At 55.2% G+C, this 20,248-nt stretch overlaps 1 protein-coding gene across 3 annotated transcripts in view; it reads left to right on the top strand.

Annotated features, from left to right (window-relative positions):
* POLA2 (DNA polymerase alpha 2, accessory subunit) overlaps window positions 1-6,466 on the top strand; it is a 28,299-nt gene extending 21,833 nt beyond the window's left edge. For 2 of the 3 annotated variants that reach the window (XM_087422656.1, XM_087422657.1), the window contains 6 exons: window positions 359-432; window positions 3,528-3,636; window positions 3,898-4,004; window positions 4,787-4,846; window positions 5,113-5,239; window positions 5,953-6,466. In XM_087422656.1, the coding sequence (XP_087278782.1) occupies window positions 359-432; window positions 3,528-3,636; window positions 3,898-4,004; window positions 4,787-4,846; window positions 5,113-5,239; window positions 5,953-6,114 (639 nt within the window). In that variant the 3' untranslated portion in view covers window positions 6,115-6,466. The remainder of the gene's footprint in view (window positions 1-358; window positions 433-3,527; window positions 3,637-3,897; window positions 4,005-4,786; window positions 4,847-5,112; window positions 5,240-5,952) is intronic. The other variant, XM_004437597.3, reaches the window with a different exon arrangement.
* The last annotated feature ends 13,782 nt before the right edge of the window (window positions 6,467-20,248 follow it).

The following is a 20,248-nucleotide window of genomic DNA, read 5'->3' as shown; positions in this document are numbered from 1 at the left end:
TGGCTGCGACCCTCAGCGTGATGGCCCTCGTCTTGCTGTCCTTTGATGCATAAGACACCCAGCTCCTCTCAGGACACCTCCCCTTTGTCTCAGGACATTTTGCCTTCCACAGAAATGATTTCAAAACACTTCCTTTTAGGCCTTCTCTCAGCTGACATTCAAGAGGATTCATTCTTCCTCCATCTCCTTTCCTGCCCTCAACTAGACAGCTCCTTGGGGCAGGGAGCTGTCTTTTCATCTTTGCATCTCCTGCAGCTCCTAGCTCAACAGCTGGCACCTGGGGTCATCTAACAAACGTTAAACAAGGGACTAACAGCCAGACGTCTCCTCTCTAAATCTCTCCTTTCTGTTCTCGCAGAGCTGTCTACTGACAAGTCCATTTGAAGATGTTTTCAAGCAGTGTCTACGAACAATCGTTGAAGGGACTCGAAGGTCAGAATTCAAAATGCTGGACAGAACCTTAAGCTTCCTAGGTCTCTCCAGGGCATCCCATTAAGAAACTGAAACTGTTCAAACGTAGTGGTGGTTCCTATCCTTTCATCCTTTTGAACTCTGGAGATGGGATAGAACTCTTGAACTTCAAGTGCACAGACGCCGAGTTAAGAGGCATCTTTGTAAAACACAAACATACTTGAAAGGAACAGTTACATACACTTTCGTCCTTCCCTTGCTCTTACTTAACTCCCTCCCTTTTGTGTAAACTCATATTCCATGGGAATCTTCCCCGATGATTCTGAGAAGTGTATGGTTACTTACGCCACAAAATCCCCAGAGGCCCTAATCATCTCGTTGTGTGAGTGATTGTTTTGGGGTGAGCCCAAGTCCTTCCCCTGAGTCAGTGCTTCCCCACATCTTGTGGGGCGTCGCCAGTGGCTAGAGCGAGCCGTGGTAGAAACTCAGCAGGGGTGGGGATCTTGAATCCTTGCCCTGGACCGAGGGGAAGGAACTCTGAGAGGTCATAGCGGTGATGAAAGAGATGTGCGGTTCTCATTTGAGAGAAAAGGCACTGTGCCAGCAAGAGTCTCGAACTACGAGTAGAAAGTTATTCAGGAAGCTGACATCCTCACTTCCTGTCCCTTTTCCTCCCGTGCTAGTGTTTGGAAGGAATCGGTCCAGGTGATGGATCTTCTCCTCTGAGGATTTGTTGCCTGTAGCTGAGCTCATAAAAAACTGACATTCCTGAGGCTAGGCTTTTAAAAAACAAGTCTGTAACAAAGGTGGTTTCTAAAACAAGATGTATGGTCTTCCGCCCATTGGCCATGAGAACTGATCCCAGAGTCGATTAGTAGTAACACTACCTTCTTGTACCGGCAGCGAGGGCCTGTAGCGGAGGGCCTCATGGACTGCGGACAATCCCCCCTTAACCTACCCTGGAGTGGGGGGACTTGCATGGTGCCAGTGATGGCCTGTGACTGGATCTGCCCCTCCCTCCCTCCTTTCCCCACATGAAGACAACACAAGCTCCTTCCTTCTTGCATCATGACCCTGAACAAGTTCATCAGACCTGGAGAGCGAGCGCCTGGAGCTCCTCAGGAGATAAACCCCCGAAAACCAGGAGCAGGGCTGCTGTCCCTATTGGTCAGCCTTCGGGGACAGGCAGGGACTGGGTAGCAGTGCCCAGCGCTCGCCGGGTGCTCTCCATTTGAGATCGGGGTCTGTTTTTGGTTCCTCACCCCGTGTGGCATTGACAGCACTGGTACAAACAAAGAACAGATAGGCATTGTTACCCTGGGGCGAGCGCCCAGCACCACCAGGCACTTTCATCTGCGGCCAGTGTATGCCTCGGAGGAGGGGAGCAGCCCCACCCTTCCCTAAACTGTATATAAGCGGGGAATTTATTTTTATTCCTGAGAGGTCAGAAATGCAGAGCATTCAGCTGATTTATCAGTAAAAGCCAGAACCAGGGAAGCGCCTCCTCCCTTGTAGGAGCTGAGCAGAGCCCGCTGAGTTCTCGTCCTGTTTGAGGGAGCAGCCGCGAGGGCCCTCCCACCATGATGTATGAAGTTGTGCAATGCTCAGCATAGTTGGAATTTTCTTTCGGATCCCTCCCCCTACAGCCAGTCTATAACCATGAGCAGGAGGCCTGTTTCCTCCTTAACCATTGCTCTGCCGGTGCCCACACCGAAACAGGGCAAGTCCCTCTCTTAACAGCGGCCAGGTGCACCTCCGCCCTTTGTGTCCATCACAAACTGAGCCCTTGGGAGCTGGAGCACAGACTGTCCCGTTCAGGTGCCCCCCGCCTGTTTGCCAGACTCCAGCACCCAAATTGGTAGACTTGGATGATTAGTGAACTTGTCAGTGTCAAAGGGATTATAATATGCAAAGTACCTTTGGGCTCAAGATTCTGGTTTTCTGCTGCAGAAGTCTCAGTTCACATTTGGAGCAGGCATGACAAACAAGTGACAAGTGTGACAACAATCCCTACCATCTTTGTCCCATATGAGACCTGCATCTGGGAAGGCCACACTTTTTTTTTTCTTGATGTTTTAATAGTTTTTAACATTGTGAAATTTTGGGTTATCCATTTTTGTTTGTCCGTCACCATATATATGACTCCGGGAAGGCCACACATTTTAAGCGAGAGAGGGAGCTGGAAGTGAGAGCGATTGGTGGATTGTCGCCATGCCCCCAAAGTAACGCCTGACGCCCGTTTGGTTTATAATGGGCCCCTCTGCCGACCACAGCCAAGGGAACCGAGGAAACGATTTTTTTTTCCCTTTCGTCTTGTGTGTGACTGTGGAGGATAAACAGTTGGCCCCAAGAGTTAAAGGTTTTTTCTTCACTTATATGCTGTAACCCTAGAGGTGCTCCTCCTGCCCCATCAAGGGAAACATCTGTCATCTCTGCTTTTACTGTTGCTCTTAAATATTTCATGTTTGCAAGACGGTCTGCTGGGAAATAAAAACTGAGGGCATTGCTTTTCTAGGTGAGAGAGGAGGGGCTGGCTCCGGGAGAAGCCAAGTGTGTCCCCATCCCTCTGTAGACGTCTCCGTCTCTGTTGTCATAATTATGACCCAGTGCTTGGTTAGTCAAGAGGTTGCAGTGTGATCTTCTGAATACGAAGGCCGTCTCCAGATCCGCTGAGCATGCGTGGTCCCTCCTTGGGAAAGAGCCCGTCAGGGAGACGGTGTAACGAACGCCTGTAGCCGCATCTGTTGGCAGAGTGTGGGGATCAGAACTTTGGTTTCAGCTCTGGCTCTGAGGCTCTGATTCTCTGTCTCAATTTCTTCTCTTTTTCTACCAAACAATAGTCCCCTTCCCCTCCCCAGTGGAACATCACACGGAGCCAGGAGAAAGTATGTCCTGGGCGACCTGAGCCTCATTAAGGTGGTATAAATTAGAACAAGTTGTCTTTCACACAGGGTCCCAGGAGAAATAGCACCTCTCTTCACGGAAGAGTTCAGTTCTGAAATTCTTCCCTAGAAGTCGGTCTTATATCAAGCTCTGACGTTTTAAATCTGTCGTCCAGCTTCTGACTCAACTGCACTCATTTTTCTCCCTCTTCTGATGATTTTTTGATGACATAGCTCCGGCTCCCACCTTGTCTTTGTCCCATCGCTGAGAGATGTGCACCACGAGCCCGTGTACCCACAGCCACCTTTCAGCTACTCTGATCTGCCTCACGAGGACAAAAAGGTACCAGCATCCCCGCCTTGGCCAGCAGGCAGCCAGAATCGAATGTGCCACTGGTGACCCAGCTCTGTCCCCGGAGTGGAGGGTGGAGATGCCTTTTTAGGACGTGCTTGGGGCCTGAATCCTAAGCTGCTTTGTTTAACAGGCAAATGTGTTTGTAATTTACGTTGGTTTGATGCCCCCTTCAGTGGTCTCCCCAGCCCTTGGAGAAGAAGTTTCTAGCTTTGCTGTGCAAATGTTTGCCTCCACTCCTTCTCATTTTAGCGAGTGCAGTTCGTGTCGGAGCCCTGCAGCCTCTCCATAAATGGAACGATCTTTGGTTTGACATCCACGGACCTGCTGTTCCACATGGGGGCCGAGGAGATCAGCAGGTAAGAAGCGTATTCCAGTCCGGCAGGCAGGACGGCTGGATTCTGGATCCTGGTCCTTTCCTTGGCCAAGCAGCTGCTTGACAGAGTCTTGACGGAAGAGTCCTTTATGCCGAACCCTGTGAATTTCCCAGTACCCAAGGGGAGCTGTTGGACGCATTGTTTATGTTACCACTTGTCTTTACGGTGGTCGAGAGCCCGAATAACCACATCCGTTCTGTCTTTGCACTTAATCTATAGTGACAGAAGTTCATCTACTTTTCTTCACCTCCCACATTTGTGACCTAATCAAGAGTGGGTGTCCTTCCTTATCAGAACAGCGTGTCACCCCGCAGGGAAGCAGACCCAGGCAGGTCTGTGGAGTTTAGGGTCGGCGGCTCAGTTCTTCTGTCACTGTCGACGGGAGGGAGTGTGAAGCAGTTTCTGTGTTAAGTGAGACGGGCGTGTGCTTGTTGGCTGGGGTTGGAGGTGCAGGGGTCACGCTGGTGCAGACTTGGCGTACTCTTCCATGATACGGGGCTGGCTAACGGCCTGCCGTGGTCTCCATCACAGGGATTCCTGCTCTTTCCCTTCTCAACCCAGGCTCCTGCTCCCTTTCTCATGTGGCAACAGACCAAGCTCTTTGTGGGTGGGTCTTTAATCTTCCCCAGAGCAGCCTCTTGTCACTGTGCCTCGGCCGTGTGGCTTCTCTGCAGTTTAGTCAATCCTTGAGTCCTCCCCGAAGAGAACCAGGAGCTGAAGAATGAGGTTCTACCCTCCCTTTCTTGCTTTGCTTCCTCCCCCAGTTCTTCCGGAACTTCGGACAGATTCAGCCGGATACTCAAGCACATCTTGACCCAGAGAAGGTGAGCTCACTCGCTTGCTGGAATAACTGAGCACAGAGAGAGCGCTTTGGGGTCCTGGAGCTCCAACAGATTTGACCGTGAGAGCTTTCCCCAGGCCACTACAGGGGACTCCACCCTGTGACGACAGGTCTGTGTTCTGTCCCCCAAACACAGGGAGGAACGGAAAGGATGGTCTGTGAAAGCATGGAGACCAGAGACATAGAGGGACCCCAGCTGGGAAGGCCGTCCCCGAGTCAGCTGCTGACTGTTTCTCTCCATCTCTGTAGCTACTACCCGCTCTACCCGCCCCAGGAGGACATGGCCATCGACTACGAGAATTTCTATGCCTACGCACAGCTGCCTGTCACCCCGGACGTCTTCATCATCCCGTCGGAGCTGAGGTACTTCGTGAAGGTAGGCTTGAACTCTGCTTCTTTCCAGAAACGCCAGCACCAGTCTCTGCCTTTCCCTTCTAGACCACCGGCACTCCCTCTCCGTGGGTCTGTGGGGGTGGGGGGGGCTGGTGGCCTTGTTTCTTTCGGGGAGGGGGTGGGACTAGAACACAAGTCTGTAGTAAAACACTTAAGTAGACAGCTCTCCTCGGTGGCCCAGCCTGGGAGCCCCAGAGGCAAGTGGGAAGGCCCTCAGACAATGGTTCTCACCTGGGGGGACCGTGTCAGGTTGGCAGGACGGTTCACACATGCACTTGCCTGCCCCCATCCCCTGAGCTCTGATGTGACTGCCTGTGGGCTCAGCCGTGAGAACTTTGAAGAAACTCTCTGGTTATTCCCACCTCTGCCCCTCGAGGCCTTGCCCTCCCGGGCATCAGGTCCCAATCCCCACAGGGAATCCCCCCGCCAACCCCTCTTGCCAAAAACCTCGAGAGGTAAATTTTTTTCTCGTTGGGAGACAATAAACAGATTGGGTTTGTCTCCGAGTTTAGGAGCTGACTGTCTCCCTGCCACGTCGCCTCCTTTGTTCTATGTCAGAGACTCAAGAGGAATTCAGAGTTTCCAATCATAAGTTAACCTGTTTGACTTAAGATGTGTTTGGTTGCCTGTATTTCCATTTGATAAAACCCTCTTTGGGGTTCTGACCGTTAGATGATTCCAGCATTTTCACATCAGTCCCTTCCCCAGGACATCCTTGGCTGTGTCTGTGTGAATCCGGGGCGCCTCACCAAAGGGCAAGTAGGGGGCACCTACGGCCGACTCTACCTCAGGAGGCAGACCGCGGATGGCGAGGGGAGGCACAGCCCATGCGTTGCCGCCCAGGTGGTCCGGATCTGAGGCTCCGGTCCTTTGTCGTCCCCCACTGTGCCAGCCCTCGCAGCGTCCGAGGGCGCAGGAGTCGGCCTCTGACGAGATCCCAACTGCTGGAAGGTAAAGGAGAGGAGGCAGCCAGCTGGGGAAGAGGCCGCGGGGGGCCCAGCAGGGAAGGCCTCGTGAGGCTGGACCCCGCCTCTGAGCGGAGCTTCTCTGGAAGAAAGCTCTTGTTTTTTCCTGGACACGCGGAGTCCAGGGCAAACTGACGTGGATGCAGCATGCTCAGAAAAGGCCAGAAGGCTGTGATATTTTACATGAATCAGACACAGGAACAACTTTTGGAGAGACCAAAATAAATTATGAGTGTAACTTCTGAGGCTGATCTTTCTTCCACTCCTTTCTTCTGGTAGCGAACAGAGAATGTGCCCCCTTGACCTGTGTCCAGAGGAGGCAGAGCATCTGTCACACTGGGTTTCTGGCCACCCCAGCCTGGGTCCTCCGAAGGCCGCTCCCGAGGCCCCCACGGCCTCTGAGCTGAGGAGGTGCACTGGGCTCGCGCCACAGGGCTGGGCTGCAGAGCGAGCAGCTGGCTGCGTGCCTGGCCCTCCCGGCGCGGCCCTCCCATGCATGCGGCGGTCCCAGCCTGACCTCTCCATCTGGAGGGGCCGGCCTCTCGGAGCTGGGCCAAAGCTGGATTCCCTGGTGCTGGCACGGCCATGTTGCACAGCAGCCCAGGGCTCGCCTATAGCCCAGGACACTCGGACAAGGCCAGGCCTTCCAGGGCCCCCAGCACGTCCCCGTGCCTGTGTGTCCTGGCATCTGGGAAAGGCCATCGCCAGCTAAACACGGAAGGGGTTTCTGCCCTAAGCTGGCAGGCTGTCCTATCACGTGCCAAAGCCGAGACCAGAGCCCCAGTGGCTGGGCCGAGCTCGGAAAGGGTGTGCTGGAGCGGCAGGTGCTGATGCCCGTGCCTTGAGTCAGAGATAAATAGGTAACCTAACAGTGCCCCACCTCGGCCTCCCACCTCCAGCGGTGACCTAGAATCGATGACGGATCTGCCCGGGCCTGGGTAGGGCTGGTCTCCCTTCGAAAACAGGCAGCTGCTCTTCTGTTTCATGGGTTCACAGGTGCCTGCTCTGAAGACAAAAACGAGAGACAGGGCCCGGCCTGGGGAGCTGATTTTCCCTCCTCCCCAGCATCCCCCACACGTCAAGCACCCAGGCGTGGTCCGAAGGGCAAGGTGACCTACCAGCCTCCAGATGTGGCAATTTGGGAGGCCGGGTCCTTCTTCCACAGCCTGATAGAGTTGCCCAAGTTCGAGAATATCATTTGTATTTCTCCCAAACCAAATGTCAGCTGCAAACCCGCCCCTCCCTGTCTTGGAAAACCCTTGTCTGGGAAGATTAACCAACAGGCCCTGAGCCACGATAAACAAAGCCCCAAGCCCTTATCAAGTGAGCCCATGTGTGGCTCTGCAGAGCCCCAGCTCTTGGCTCTTCGTGTTGCTGCTGAAGAAGACTTGTGGGGAGTGGTATCATCCTCGTCCCTCCTTGCCAAAGTACAGAGCCCCCTTTCCCCTTGTGACAGACTCAGGCAGACCCAGAAGCCCGGGTGGGATGGGGCCGTTGGCAGAGGGGGAGGAAGGACCTGCATCCCCGGGGGAGGCATGTGCAGGGCATCGGGGGGCAGCAGCGCCTGGCCTCCCAGGAAAGAGCTCGAGCTCAGCATGAATGGGAGCGCGAGCCCGTTGCCTGGATACAAGTGGTGTGACTGTTGGAAATGATCCGGGAGGGCCAGAGCAGGCATTTAAAACTCAAACAGAAAGAAGGCAGGATGCAAAGGCCAGATTGTAGACGGGTCTGGCAGACGTGCCTCTGCCACCAGATGGTTCCCTTTGCTCTGGTCAGGAAGTCGTGCCCAGCAACTGCCAGCTGCCTGTTCCTAGCCCCTCTTCAGCTGGGTCACCAGTTTCCTGATGTGTCATCCCTCTTGCTCATGGGGAGCTCTTGCTCCCACCTGCACTGGGGCTCACGACCTCTGAAGTAAGGCTCTGGGAGGGGCATTGGTGAGTCAGAAGCCCCTTGGGTGGCATCTCTGGTTCTGGTCACGCCCCGTGCCCTTGAGACACAAGCCCAAGGGCAAAGCAGGTGGTTCTGAAGAAACAAAGTCCCTGAGCGCTTACCCAGTTTGCCTTCCACGCCCCGATGCCCAGGCCTGACCCAGCCCTGCTCTGGCAAGGTGACCGCCTCTCCCTCCCTCGCTGGCCTGGTGGAGCCCGAGGCTGCCCGCCCTTAACCCCTGCATGGCTGTCCTGTAGGATTCAGGCTCTGGGAAGGTCAGGGGAGAGCTGCCGAGGGGGACAGAGCTCCCGTGTGTGGGAACCCAAGCAGAAGCTGGGGGACTGGGGGGTGGGGGCACCAGGCGGGTGAGGGCTGGGGTGGGCGTGACTGCTGCTCAGGCCCCTCCATCCTGCTCCGCTTCTGCAGCCACTTCGGTTTGGCGCTTCCTTTCCCTGACCTAGGGTCACCCAGCCCGGCTCAGCCCAGCCCGGCCGCTTCCCCTGGTGCTGGGAGTAGCCACGTGGGCTAAGCTTTCACTTCTCTGTTTGGTACACGTTTCCTTTCCCCTGGCCCTGGGGCTCCTGGCTGAGCCACCTGAGAGCCAGTCTTGGTTTGACACACGTGGCCTCTCCCTTTAACTAGAGGTAAAAGGATTCGACTGTCTGGGGGGGTTGGATTCTTTTTTTGCTTTCTTTCTTTTTTTTTTTGCTGAGGAAGATTGGCCCTGAGCTAACATCTGTGCCAATCTTCCTCAATTTTGTATGTGGGACGCCGCCGCCACAGCATGGCTGAGGAGTGGTGTAGGTCTGTGCCCAGGATCTGAACCCACGAACCCCAGGCCACCGAAGCAGAGTGTGCTGAACTTAACCACTAAGCCACAGGGCCGGCCCCTGGATTTTTTTTTTAACACTTGAAAAATTGTTGTTGAGATATAATAATGTAAACATCACCATTTTATTGTGTACAGTTCAGTGGCTTTTAGTATATTGTGTTGTGCAAAAATCACCACTATCTAATTCTAGAATATTTTCATCACCCCAAAAAGAAACCCCATGCCCATTAGCAGTCACTCATCATCTCCTTCCCACACCCATCCCCTGGAAAACACTCATCTACTTTCTGTCCCTATAGATTTGCCTATTCTGGGCATATCACATAAATGAAATCATATAATACATGATCTTTTTTTTTTTTCCTCCCCAAAGCCCCAGTGCATGGTTGCATATCCTAGTTCTAAGTCCTTCTAGTTCTTCTACGTGAGCCGCCACCACGGCATGGCAACTGACTGATGGGTGGTGTGGTTCTGCAACTGGGAAATGAACCCAGGCCGCCGAGGCGGTGAGAGTGCCTGACTTTAACCACCAGGCCATCAGAGCTGGCTCAATACATGGTCTTTTGTGTCTGGCTTCTTTCATGTAGCATAATGTTTTCAAGGTTCATCCATGTTGTAGCATGAATCAGTACTTCATTCCTTTTTATAGCTGAATAATATTCCATCGCACAGACATACCACATTTTGTTGATCCATTCGTCAGTTGATGGACAGTGGGTTGTTTCCACTTTTTGACTATTGTCAATTATGCTGCTATGAACACTCGTGCACAAGTTTTTGTGCGAACATATGTTTTCACTTCTCGGGTATATACCTAGGAACAGTAAGGGGAGGGGCTTTAGATTTATGGAGGAAGGGAATGCAAGAGAGGGGAGGGGGGAGGGGAGGAGGGAGAGAGGGAGAGGAGAGGAAAGAAAGGAGGAGCAGACCTACTCACCGCTCATCAAGCCATGCTGAGGCGGCATCCCACATAGAAGAACTAGAAGGACCTACAACTAGGATATACAACTATGTACTGGGGCTTTGGGGAGGGAAAAAAAAGGAAAAGAGGAAGATTGGCAATAGATGTTAGCTCAGGGCCAATCTTCCTCAAAAAAAAAAGAAAGAAAAGAGGGAAGGACAGATGGAGAGAGAGAAGGAAAGAATGATGGGCCTGGAAGAGTGCTTTGGTGCCAGATTGTGGAGTCTAGAGTGCCTTGCAAGGGAGTCTGGACCTGATTCTGTACACCCCCGGGAAGGCTTCTGAGGAGGGAAGGGACAATATCCAGCCAGCATGCTAGGAAAGGACTGGCAGGGCTGCGAAGGGCAAAGTGAAGCTGGGAGAGGCTGGGGACCAGAGACACTTTAGGAGCTATCACAGGACACAGCCACCCAGCACCCACTCTCCGTTCCTATGGAAACAGTACCCCAGGAACCGGCCTGCCTCCACACTCCTCCGTTGCCTAAAGCAAACAGCACATTGCATCTCCCTGGCCTCAGTGATTGGCCAGGGATAGGCATGACCTCAGACAGTCCAAACACAATGACTCTAAAGCTTCTGCTGGAGTGGTAGAAAAGACCCAGCTGCAAGGGTGGAGCTGCTGCAGCCATCTTGCCACCATGAGGGGAAATCTGTCCTAAGTATGGACTAAACCAGAAGACAGAGCCAGGAAATGAAGAGAGAGTTCAGCACCAGGCCACGCTGTCTGAGCTCTGGTGAAGCTAGCTCCCTGCCCCTATCCACAAATATCACCCCCAGTTTTTTTCCTTAAACTAGTTTGAGTTGAATTTTCTGTCATCTGCAACCAAAATGGTAAGGCCCTGAATGAGGACAGCAGGATTGGGCTGAGTGGCAGGGGACAGACAGAGAGAACACAGCTCAGGCAAGAAAGAAAGGGAATGAACATTTCTGAGGACCTACATGTGCACCCAACGTCGAGATCACATCCGACCCTTCCAACGACCTCTGCTGGCAGGCTCCAAGAGGTTCAAGGTCACCGGCCTAAGTAAGCGATGAGTCTGGGATTTAAACTCCAACCCCCTTGCCTCTCGACCCTGCCATGCTGACCAACTTGGCTGCCCAAGACAGACTTAAAAGGAGTCCCAGGGCAGCCCGGGTGCCTGAGCACGTGGGAGGAGAGGGAGTCTGAGGAGCGGTGCTCAGGGAGGCGCCTGGGACTGTGGGGGCAGGCTGGGATTAAGGGGCACCCGAGTGGGCACAGCCTCCCGTGGGCTGTTGGGATGGGAGGAACAGCACTGGTGAGATGTGGGGACTGGAGAGGTTGATCTGGGAGCTCCTCATGCTCAAAAGCCACAGAACTGGGAGGTGCTAGGAGGCTGGCTGAGGAGAGGGGGGACTAGAGAGGGAGCTGACACTCCTGGCCTTGCAGTGCCTGTCACAGAGGTGGGACTCCATCAGCCACACTCAGGCGTTTGGGCCCCTCCGTCACCCTGGCTTCTGGTGTTTTCTGGATTTTCTGTCTCTGAGCGACCAGGGTTCTCTCTGCTCCCTCTGGGGCTGCCCTGGAATTGCCAGGGCCCCAGGGACTGACCGAGGGGCTAGCTGCCCTGGGACCCACCTGGGCCCACGGCCAGCCCCAGATTCCCCCACCCAGACCCACCCTCCTCCTTGGGTTCCGGGCTCCGGGCTGCTCCCCGCCCAGAGCCGCCTGACAGCTGAGAGCCTGCAGCTGCCTGGGCCCAGGGCCTCTCCGAGGTCTCAGCAACAGCAGCTGCCCTGTGACCCTGCTGACCCCTGATCCCTGCACAGTGCTCCCTAGAGTGCAGCCGGCTGCCCAGCGACCTGCGGGGCCCAGCCGAGCCCCGTCTCCTCTGCCCGCTCCCATGGCTCCCAGATCTTCCCAGGGTCTGAGGCGTTTCGTGCCGAGAAAGAGAACTGAGGCGTCCAGGGCCAGGGCAGCAGGCCCCACCCAGAGGAGTGGGAACAAGGAGAGCAGGGCGGCCACAGACGCAGTGGCTCTCCCAGGAAGCAGCGCCCTCCCGGCTTCTCTGCTGTGGGACGGGGAGGTGCACTGGGCCAGGGTTCTAGAAGGCCCGGCCATTCCTGATTCCCGGCAGGCTCCTCCTAAGGCCCAGTTTCCCTTTGAGGACTTAAGTCTCCTTCCAATGTTCTGCCCCTTACGATATTTCTGGTAACAGTGCTTTACCTCTGGGGATGGGTGTTGGAGGGCTAGGGGTCAGGAGGGGGAGGGCTCGAGAATTATTGTCATGTCCACTCTCATATCCGGTCTGAAATCTTTGGCCATGTGCATGGATTACTTTAAAAGAAAGAAAATACATACATATGTGCACACAACGTTCCCGCCCCTCCGCTCCTCAGCCCTCCACATCCTGTTGTGTTCGTAATACCCTCCCTGTGAGCTGTCTCGGAAGGCCTGCTCCCTGAGGACAGGGACCCCGTCCCATCCCCGCAGAGTGCCTGGCACACAGCAGGCCCACGAGAGATGCCCGTCGAGGGAATGCCTCATCACGATGCGTCCTCCTCTCCACCTTCACAGAAACAGGCGCTTAGAGAGAAGGAAGCAGGAGCGCCTCCTGCCGGACCTGGAGCCATCCACTCCGGCTTGCAAACACTCGCTGCGGGCCGGCTCCTTACCAGCATGGGGATGCAGAGACGAACCAAACAGAATCCCGGCTCCTCATGGAGCTTCAGCTCCTGCACAGAAACCACGAACACTGGAGCACAGATGGAGGCGGACGCTGCGGAGAGAAGCAGTGCGCGGACAGGGGGCCGGGGACAGCCGAGAGCTGCTGCCGTGCCTCACAGAGAGCCCCCGATTCAGGCTCTTTATCTTCCTAAACCCTTGTCTCCCAGGGCCCCCTTCTTGCTCTCCCCAGCGTCCTGCCATGCATTCATTCCTTCCTTCATTCATTCATCGGGTACCTACTGTGTGGCATGCACTCTGGAGAGACAGTGGTGGTTACGGTCCAGTGGGGGATGGATGTGAATTATATGATGATGGCCCAGAGGGGACAGTGGTCCAGAGTTTCTCCAGGGAACTTGACATCGACTGCGGGTCCAGAAGGCTTCCCTGAGGGGAGACACCACAGCTGAGAGGTGGCCAGGTGAGGGGAAGGGAGGAGCGTGTACGAGCAGGGCTGGGCACGGCTGATGGGCCGAAAGGCCTGTGTCTGGAGCCTGAGGCTGGAAAGGCCTGCAGGGCCCTGCCCAGGGTTTGCCGGCACTGAAGCGTGAGCAGGGGCACTAGGCGAGCAGATTGGTGTTTGTCATCAATCACTGTGTGGGGTGGAGAATGAGCAGGCGGCATGTGGTCTTCACCCCCAGCATCCCCTTCTCCCTTGGTGGCCCCAGCGCCCTCCTTTTCCTCCCCTGTCCCTCCATCACCCAAATCATCGCCCTGGACTGGGCCTGACTCCCCTTCTCTCCCTCCATGGCCCGCATGGCTGGTCTGTCACCAAATTCCAATCTTTCAACCTCATTGCCTCCAACACCGGCTTTTACACCACAACTCAGGGCCAGGGTCTGTCTCTCTCCTGAACCAACTGCCCCCAAAGTGGCCCCTGCCTCTAGTCGCATCTCCCTCCAGGTCCCCCTCTCTGAAGCGACCTTCCTAAGCGTAACTCTGCAGTCAATTCACGGAAAAGGAAATACGAGTGGGCCTGAAGCTTATGAAAAGACAGCCAAACTCACTCATCTGAAGAGAAATGCAAACTAAGACTGCACCGAGGTTCCTTCGGCTCTGTGTAGTGTTTACCTTTCAGACTGACAAGAATCAAAAAGGTTGAGAACCAGGGGCTGGGGAGCTGAGGAGAAACGGGCCCTGTGGTCCGTGCGGGGGCCCTGGTACCTGGCACACCCCCTGAGAAGGACAAGCAGACAGAGCTGACCAAACGACCACTGTGTGTGTCCTTTGACCCCCAAGTCCCTAGGAATTGATTCCACAGTTGCGCTCACATATGTGTACAGCAGCATTTATAGAAGGTGACTCACTGTTGCACTGCATGTCATAGGAGAGGGGTGGGGACGACCTCAATGTCCATCGGCTGAGACCTACTTACATCAATGATGACACACTGGAATCCTATGCAACTGTAAAAAGTGAACTGAGGACACACACTATGTACTGACATGGAGGGGTCAGAAGTACAGTGTTAACTGAAAGAAGCAAGACGAGGAACAATGTGAACAGCAGAGGCCCAATAAAACGTGGTTACCCACAGGCCCTGCAGAGTTACCCCCACTGCCCCCAATATGCGGCCTGCCTTCCCTCCACCCGCACCAGGGCCTGCAATACTTTGGGGCTCTGCTTTTCTAAATATTGCCATCGCTGTAAAAAAATGGGAGAGGCTTTGCTTCTACATGCATAGACTATCCCTAGGAGTGTTTACAAGAAACTGATAACGCTGGTTGTCTTTGGGGAGGAGAACGGATGCCTGGGGAACAGGCGAAAGTGGGAGACTTTGGCTTCTTGTGACTTCTGAATTTTGGACCATTTTGAAAGCATTACCGTGTCAAAAAAGTAATTTAAATGAAAAAAATGCAACTCGAATTCTGTCTCACTTCTACACAGATCCTTGATTCCCTTCCCATGACATTCAGCAGCTATCAGGAGCTATTGCCTGCTTTTAATTATTCTTTAACGGGCAAGATTCTCAGTGGCAAGTGACAGAAACCCAATAGCAACTGGATTAAACACAAATTGTAATTTGTTGGTATTTATAATGAAATTCTGTTTCAGGCATGGGTGGATCCAGGAGCACAAGTAATGTCATTGAGAGTCATTCTCTTGCTTCTGTTTCTCTCTGTGGAGGCTTTATTCTCAGGCAAGTTCTTCCCTCAGGGTGACAGAGCTGACTACCAGCAGCCCTGGGTTGACATCTTGGCATTTGTAACCCTAACAGTCCCAGCAAGTCCTCAGGCTGAAGCTCATTGGTGTCGTATGCCCATCCCTGAACCATCCCTATGACTCAGATTGGCTAGGCCTGAGTCTCAGACCCACATTTAGAGCTTGGGGGTGGGGCAGTCACATTTGAGACTCTGGAAAATTAAGGGGGGTTACCAGAATAAGAGAGATGAACTCTGGGCAAGGAAAACAGTGCTCACCCACTACCCTCCTGGACTTTCCCCCTCTCCTATGCCACAGTCTACTAGACACTCTGGTTTCCTGATCACACAATGCATCCACCTGCACTCCTCCTGGCCTTTGCCTTTGCCTCTGCCTGTTCCCCCTGGAATGTCCTTCCCTTTCTCTGCCTGGCAAACTCCTACTCATCCCTTAATACCCTGCCCAAACATCACCTCCTCTTTGAAGGCCTCCCAACTCTCCCATCTGCTTCCCCACCTCTAGCAGAACTAACCCCTCTCACTGCTGTTCTTCTGGGTTCTTCATTCAAACCATAGTCACCGACTGAGCCTCATCTTTGCTGGCCTGCGACAGACAGAGGTGAATCAGAGCTGGCTCTGCCGTCAAGGGCCTCCATTATGACACAGAATGTGCTGTTTTAGAATTGGTTATTTGTTTCCCTTGGGGTTATCTGTTCCCTGAGGGCTGAGGCCTAGCCTTGGCCATCTATGTCTTCTCAAGTCCAGCACAGCTTAGGCACAAGGTAGATGCAAATATGAGTTTTCCAAATGAGTCACAACAAGGTGCCTTGAAGGGGTGGGAAGTGTTGAAGACAGTCCCTGCTGATTCCATGTTCTCCAGCCAAAGGACAGCCATGCGGCCGAGATGCTCCCAAAGGCCTCTGGGAGGAAGTGCCTGGGCCAGCCCCTGCTAGGACAGGGCTGTCACCACTCTGGAAACCCCCAAGGCCCTGGGGCCAAAGTCCAGACCTAAAGGAAAGTCCCCCAGCAAGGCCCTGCCACCCACCTCCCAAGGAGGGGTCCAAGGCAGAGGCAGAGGCTGGGGGTAGCTCCCAGGGGACTCTCATCTCGAATCCCAGCCTCTGCCGATCAGAGTTCTCTGAAGGCAGATACAGAGCGAGGAAGGCAGGGCTAGAGTTGGCAGGAGCCCAGAGGAGGAAGGAAACAAGAAACAATCAAGGAAAAAGCCAACCCAGGCCTGGGGTTGGCTCAGGCCATGGGGCCGCACAGGCTGAGCGCAGCCTGGGACAGAGGAGGCTTCCTGGGGCGGATGGCGCTCCCGCCCAGCTCCCTGCTGCCCTGTGGTCCGGAGTGGGGAGCTGGGGCCCATCCAGAGACCTCGTCTTCTGTCACTGCCTGGCTAGATGCCCCCAAGAGTATCACCATCCTTCTCTTGTGACCCTCTGCTCCCAGACCTGCCCCCAGACTCCTGGTCCCCACCTGCCTCCAGGGCCCTAGATCCCTGGGTGGGCGGGGCCACAGAGAGCTGGCACCAGCCTGGGGGTCCTTCCCTGGCCATCCCTCCAACCTCCTCAGCCAACCTTGGAGAAGGGGGCTTCCGACTCTCTCCCCCAGGGGGGCTGGGGCTGCTGACGTGGGCGATTTCCAGGAAGAAGTGGCTGGGAGAGGAAGGAAGGGCTGACTCAGTCCCTGCGTGGTGATTACAGGGCCCTGTGTCGGGGGAGCAGCCAAGGGGTTGGGAGGGAACCGACTGGGCCCATCTCAAGGCCGGGGAGAGGCTCCAGGCTGAGGAGAAGGATGCTGAATATCCCATTCTGGGCATTCCTCCATCACAGCCTTCCTTGCCTCTAACTCCTCCCAAATGTCCCTCAGGGTCCTGCCCCCTCAGCCACCAGAGTGTCCAGGAGCCCTTCCAGGGAGAATAGTCCAGGCCCTGGCTGGGGCATCAGACCCTGGACGTAGGGTGCAGGCTGGGCCGGAGGGGTGGTTTGTTCCAAGTGTCCATCGGGTCAGCAATGCAGGGCACCCTGGCCGCCCCTGGCTCAGGATCCCAGCCTCCCCGCCCACACTCAAGCCTTTATGCACAGCCTGAGAAGTTGCGTAAAAAAGCCAATTTTAGTAAATGAAATCCCGTTTTATAAATGCTCATTAATTGCAGGGCTCCCATGGCGCCACTGGGTGTGGATGCAGATCCCATCCATTCAGCAGAACCACGAGGAGCGGCAGCAGGCTCCCCAGGGATTCCTCTGGCCCCAGCCTCGTGACACAACCTCATCTGTGAATGGGGACAGGGACCCGCCTACCTGAGTGTATGCAAAGCACAGAACCCACTGCCAGGCATAAGTTGCATCTCAGATGTGGGCTTTGGGGGGGCCCCTCGCTCTCGCTGAGGGCAGGAGTGTACAGAGCAGCACCGGGAGCCAGCACTGGATGGAACCTTGTCACATTGAGGTGGGTTTAAAACAGTCCCCAGAGGGCCGGCCCTGTGGCTTGGTGGTTAAGTGCGCGTGCTGCAATGCTGGTGGCCCGGGTTCGGATCCCGGGTGCGCATCGAGGCACCACTTCTCCGTCCATCCTGAGGCCGAGTCCCACATACAGCAACTAGAAGGATGTGCAGCTATGATATATAACTATCTACTGGGGCTTTGGGGGGAAAAATAAAATAAATAAAATCTTTAAAAAAAATAAAAATAAAAAAAAAATAAAATAAAACAGTCCCCAGAGCCCAGATGGCAGTTCCTGTGGCTTTGGGCCATGTTGGGAGCCCCGGCCTGGCAGCCAGGCTGGACAAATCACTCGTGGCTGAGGGAGGGGAGCAGAGGCTTGGGCCAGGCTGGGGGGTCCAAATCTGCTGCTCTCTACCCATCCTCCAGTGCTCCCCAGTCAGCCCCCCAAACCTCTCCAAGGAGCCCTGGAGTCCGTTCTGGTTTTATGCGGCCTCGGGTGAGGGTCTTTCCTCTCCAAGCTTCCATCCCCATGACTTTCTGTTTTGTCACCAGCTCTGAATGGAGCTCCTGATCCTTCCCCGCTCCCTCCCCCCAATGGAGGACTCTCAGCAGGTGGGCAAGGGGTGGGGGGCTGCACCTCAGCCACATTCCCGCAGGCTCAGGGGGCTTCATCATTAAAGTCATTCCAGGTCAGGTGGCAAGGCCAGCCCACTGTGCCCCGAAGCTCCTGTTATAATGTTTCCGTGAAATTGCTGCCTGCGGGGGCTGTGCGTCCCCTTGTCTTGTTTGGGACTCACTTAACTCCCATTTTACAGGCAAGGAGGCTCAGACAAGGACTGTCCTTTGCCTGTGGCCACAGAGCAAGTCAGCAGCAGAGCCAGCTCAGAGCCTGGGTCGGGGGCCCAGAGGCAGTGCTCAGGGCTTGGCACCGGCTGCCCCCTCCCTCCCAAGGCTGTGCTGTGGGAGGGAGGGGAAGGCAGGGGTGAGCATGGCTAGTGAGAAGCCTGAGTAGGGAGAAGGGCCCGAGCCCACATGCCCTGCCACTATTGCTGAGCAGATCACGGTCAGTGCCCTGAGCTTCGGTTTCCATCCCCGGAAAGAGGGATAGTGATGCTGGCCTGCCCACCCCGCTGGGATCTCAGTGGATTTGAGGGGCTCAGGAACAGGAGGCCCTTGGTAAGGGGCACAGGCAGGCCTGGGTGGGTGGGTGCCTGCAAAACCTGGGTGGCAAGAGCAGAGAGAGGTACAACTCTTCCCCACCCACACCACCACTTGGCCCAGGCCCACCATGCCCCCTCTCTCGACTGTCCAGGCCAGTTTTCCTCTGAGCCACCAGGCCAGTCCTGGCAGAAGTTTCCCTGGGGGGTTGAGGGAGGGGCTGGGAAAGCTCAAGGTTAAAACCTATACTTCCCTGTATTAGATTTCTACTGCTGCTGCAACAAATTACCAAAAACTTGGTGGCTTAAAACAACCCGATTTAATTAACTTACAGTTCTGTAAGGGTCAGAAGTCTAACATGGGTCTCATGGGCTAAAATCAAGGCGTCAGCAGGGCTGTTTCCTTCTGGACCTCTGGGGAAGAGTCTGTTTCCTTCTCTTTTCCAGCTTCTACAGGCCGCCCGCATTCCCATGTTTGTGGCCCCTTCCTCCATCTCCAAGGCTACAACACAGCATTGCTCGGGCTCATCTTCCACTGTCACATCTCTTTCTCTGACTCTCCTCTTCCGTCTGCCTCTTCCACTTTTAAGGACCTTGTTATTACACCGGGCCTGCCCAGATAATTTAGGATAATCTCCCTATTCTAAAGTCAGTTGACTAGCAGCTGTAAACTTAATTATTCTTTGCCATGTAACAAAACACGTTCACAGGTTCCAGAGACTAGGATGTGGACAACTTTAGGGAGGTCATCATTCTGCCTACCCCACTCCCCCTGTCGCCCTCCCTCCCTCCCTCCTGACTTGGCTGACCCCCATCCCCACCCCCACCCCCCAGCATCCTTCCCTCTTTCAGGACACCTTCCTGACCCTGCCTCCCTAGGAGTCCCTCCCACAATTACAGCATGGAAGCTTTTACCATCCTGGTCACACTGTACTGTCATGGCTGTCACCCTCCAGAAAGCAAGGTCCCTGGCCCCCATCGCTATCCACCCTTCCTCTGCCCCCCTCTTCTTAGCACCTGCCCACCCAGAAGGCTGTCACGGTGTACCTGGGGACTTGGTTTCCTCCATCTCCCTTCTCTGGACTGTAGGCCACAGTCCAGAAACAGCTGAATCCCCAGCGACAAGGACAGCGCCTGGCACCTAGCAGATGCTCAACAAGTATCTGTTGAATCACTGAATGGCGCGAGGGCAGAGCTTCCTGCCGTCTGTCTCTAGCACCCTGTGTAGGGCCTGCCCTGCAATGTTTCCAGTACTGTATGAATGAATGAATGAACGAACGAACCATCCAACCAATCAGCGTTGCAACGTGTCTAAGTGTGGGTCCCACCCCCGCCCCGGAAGCCACCTAGCCTGACGGCAAATGTGGGCGTGCCCAGGCCACTCTGCCCGCACACCCTCAATGCCCTCTTTTCTAAGGGGCGGTAAACTCCTGAAAGTTCTTGCACGTTTGTAATATTTTAACGTAGGCGCCTCCAACGCCTCATTCATTCCCCTAGTAGCCACTGAATATACTTGTGCGGGCGCCTCCCCGGCCCGACCCTCCAGAGAAGGAACCGGTCCAAGGAGGTTCCGTGAATTCTGAAGAATTCGGTCTTCCGGCTGCCGCCCCAATCGGCCCTTCTAGAATCGAGAGTTTTGGCTCCGACTGGCACAGCCTGGGCACCCGACGCCGCCTGGCCCGCGGGCGCCCGAGTCTGGACTGAACCCCCGACCCGCGCGGCTGCTGGACCCAGGCGCGGCGCCTCCCCAGGGGGAGCGCAGGCGGGGCCCGGAGTGGGGCGGGGAAGTGGGCGGGGCCTGGCTGGGGCAGCCTCGGCATTGGCTCCGCGGGCCGGGGGCGGAGCTTCAGGGGCCTCGTTTCGCACAGCGAGTTCAC

Source organism: Ceratotherium simum, chromosome 34, assembly GCF_057802395.1.
Source record: "Ceratotherium simum simum isolate JZ-2026a chromosome 34, ASM5780239v1, whole genome shotgun sequence".
NCBI classification, from domain to species: Eukaryota; Metazoa; Chordata; class Mammalia; order Perissodactyla; family Rhinocerotidae; genus Ceratotherium; species Ceratotherium simum.
This window is presented reverse-complemented; position numbering and strand designations above follow the sequence as displayed.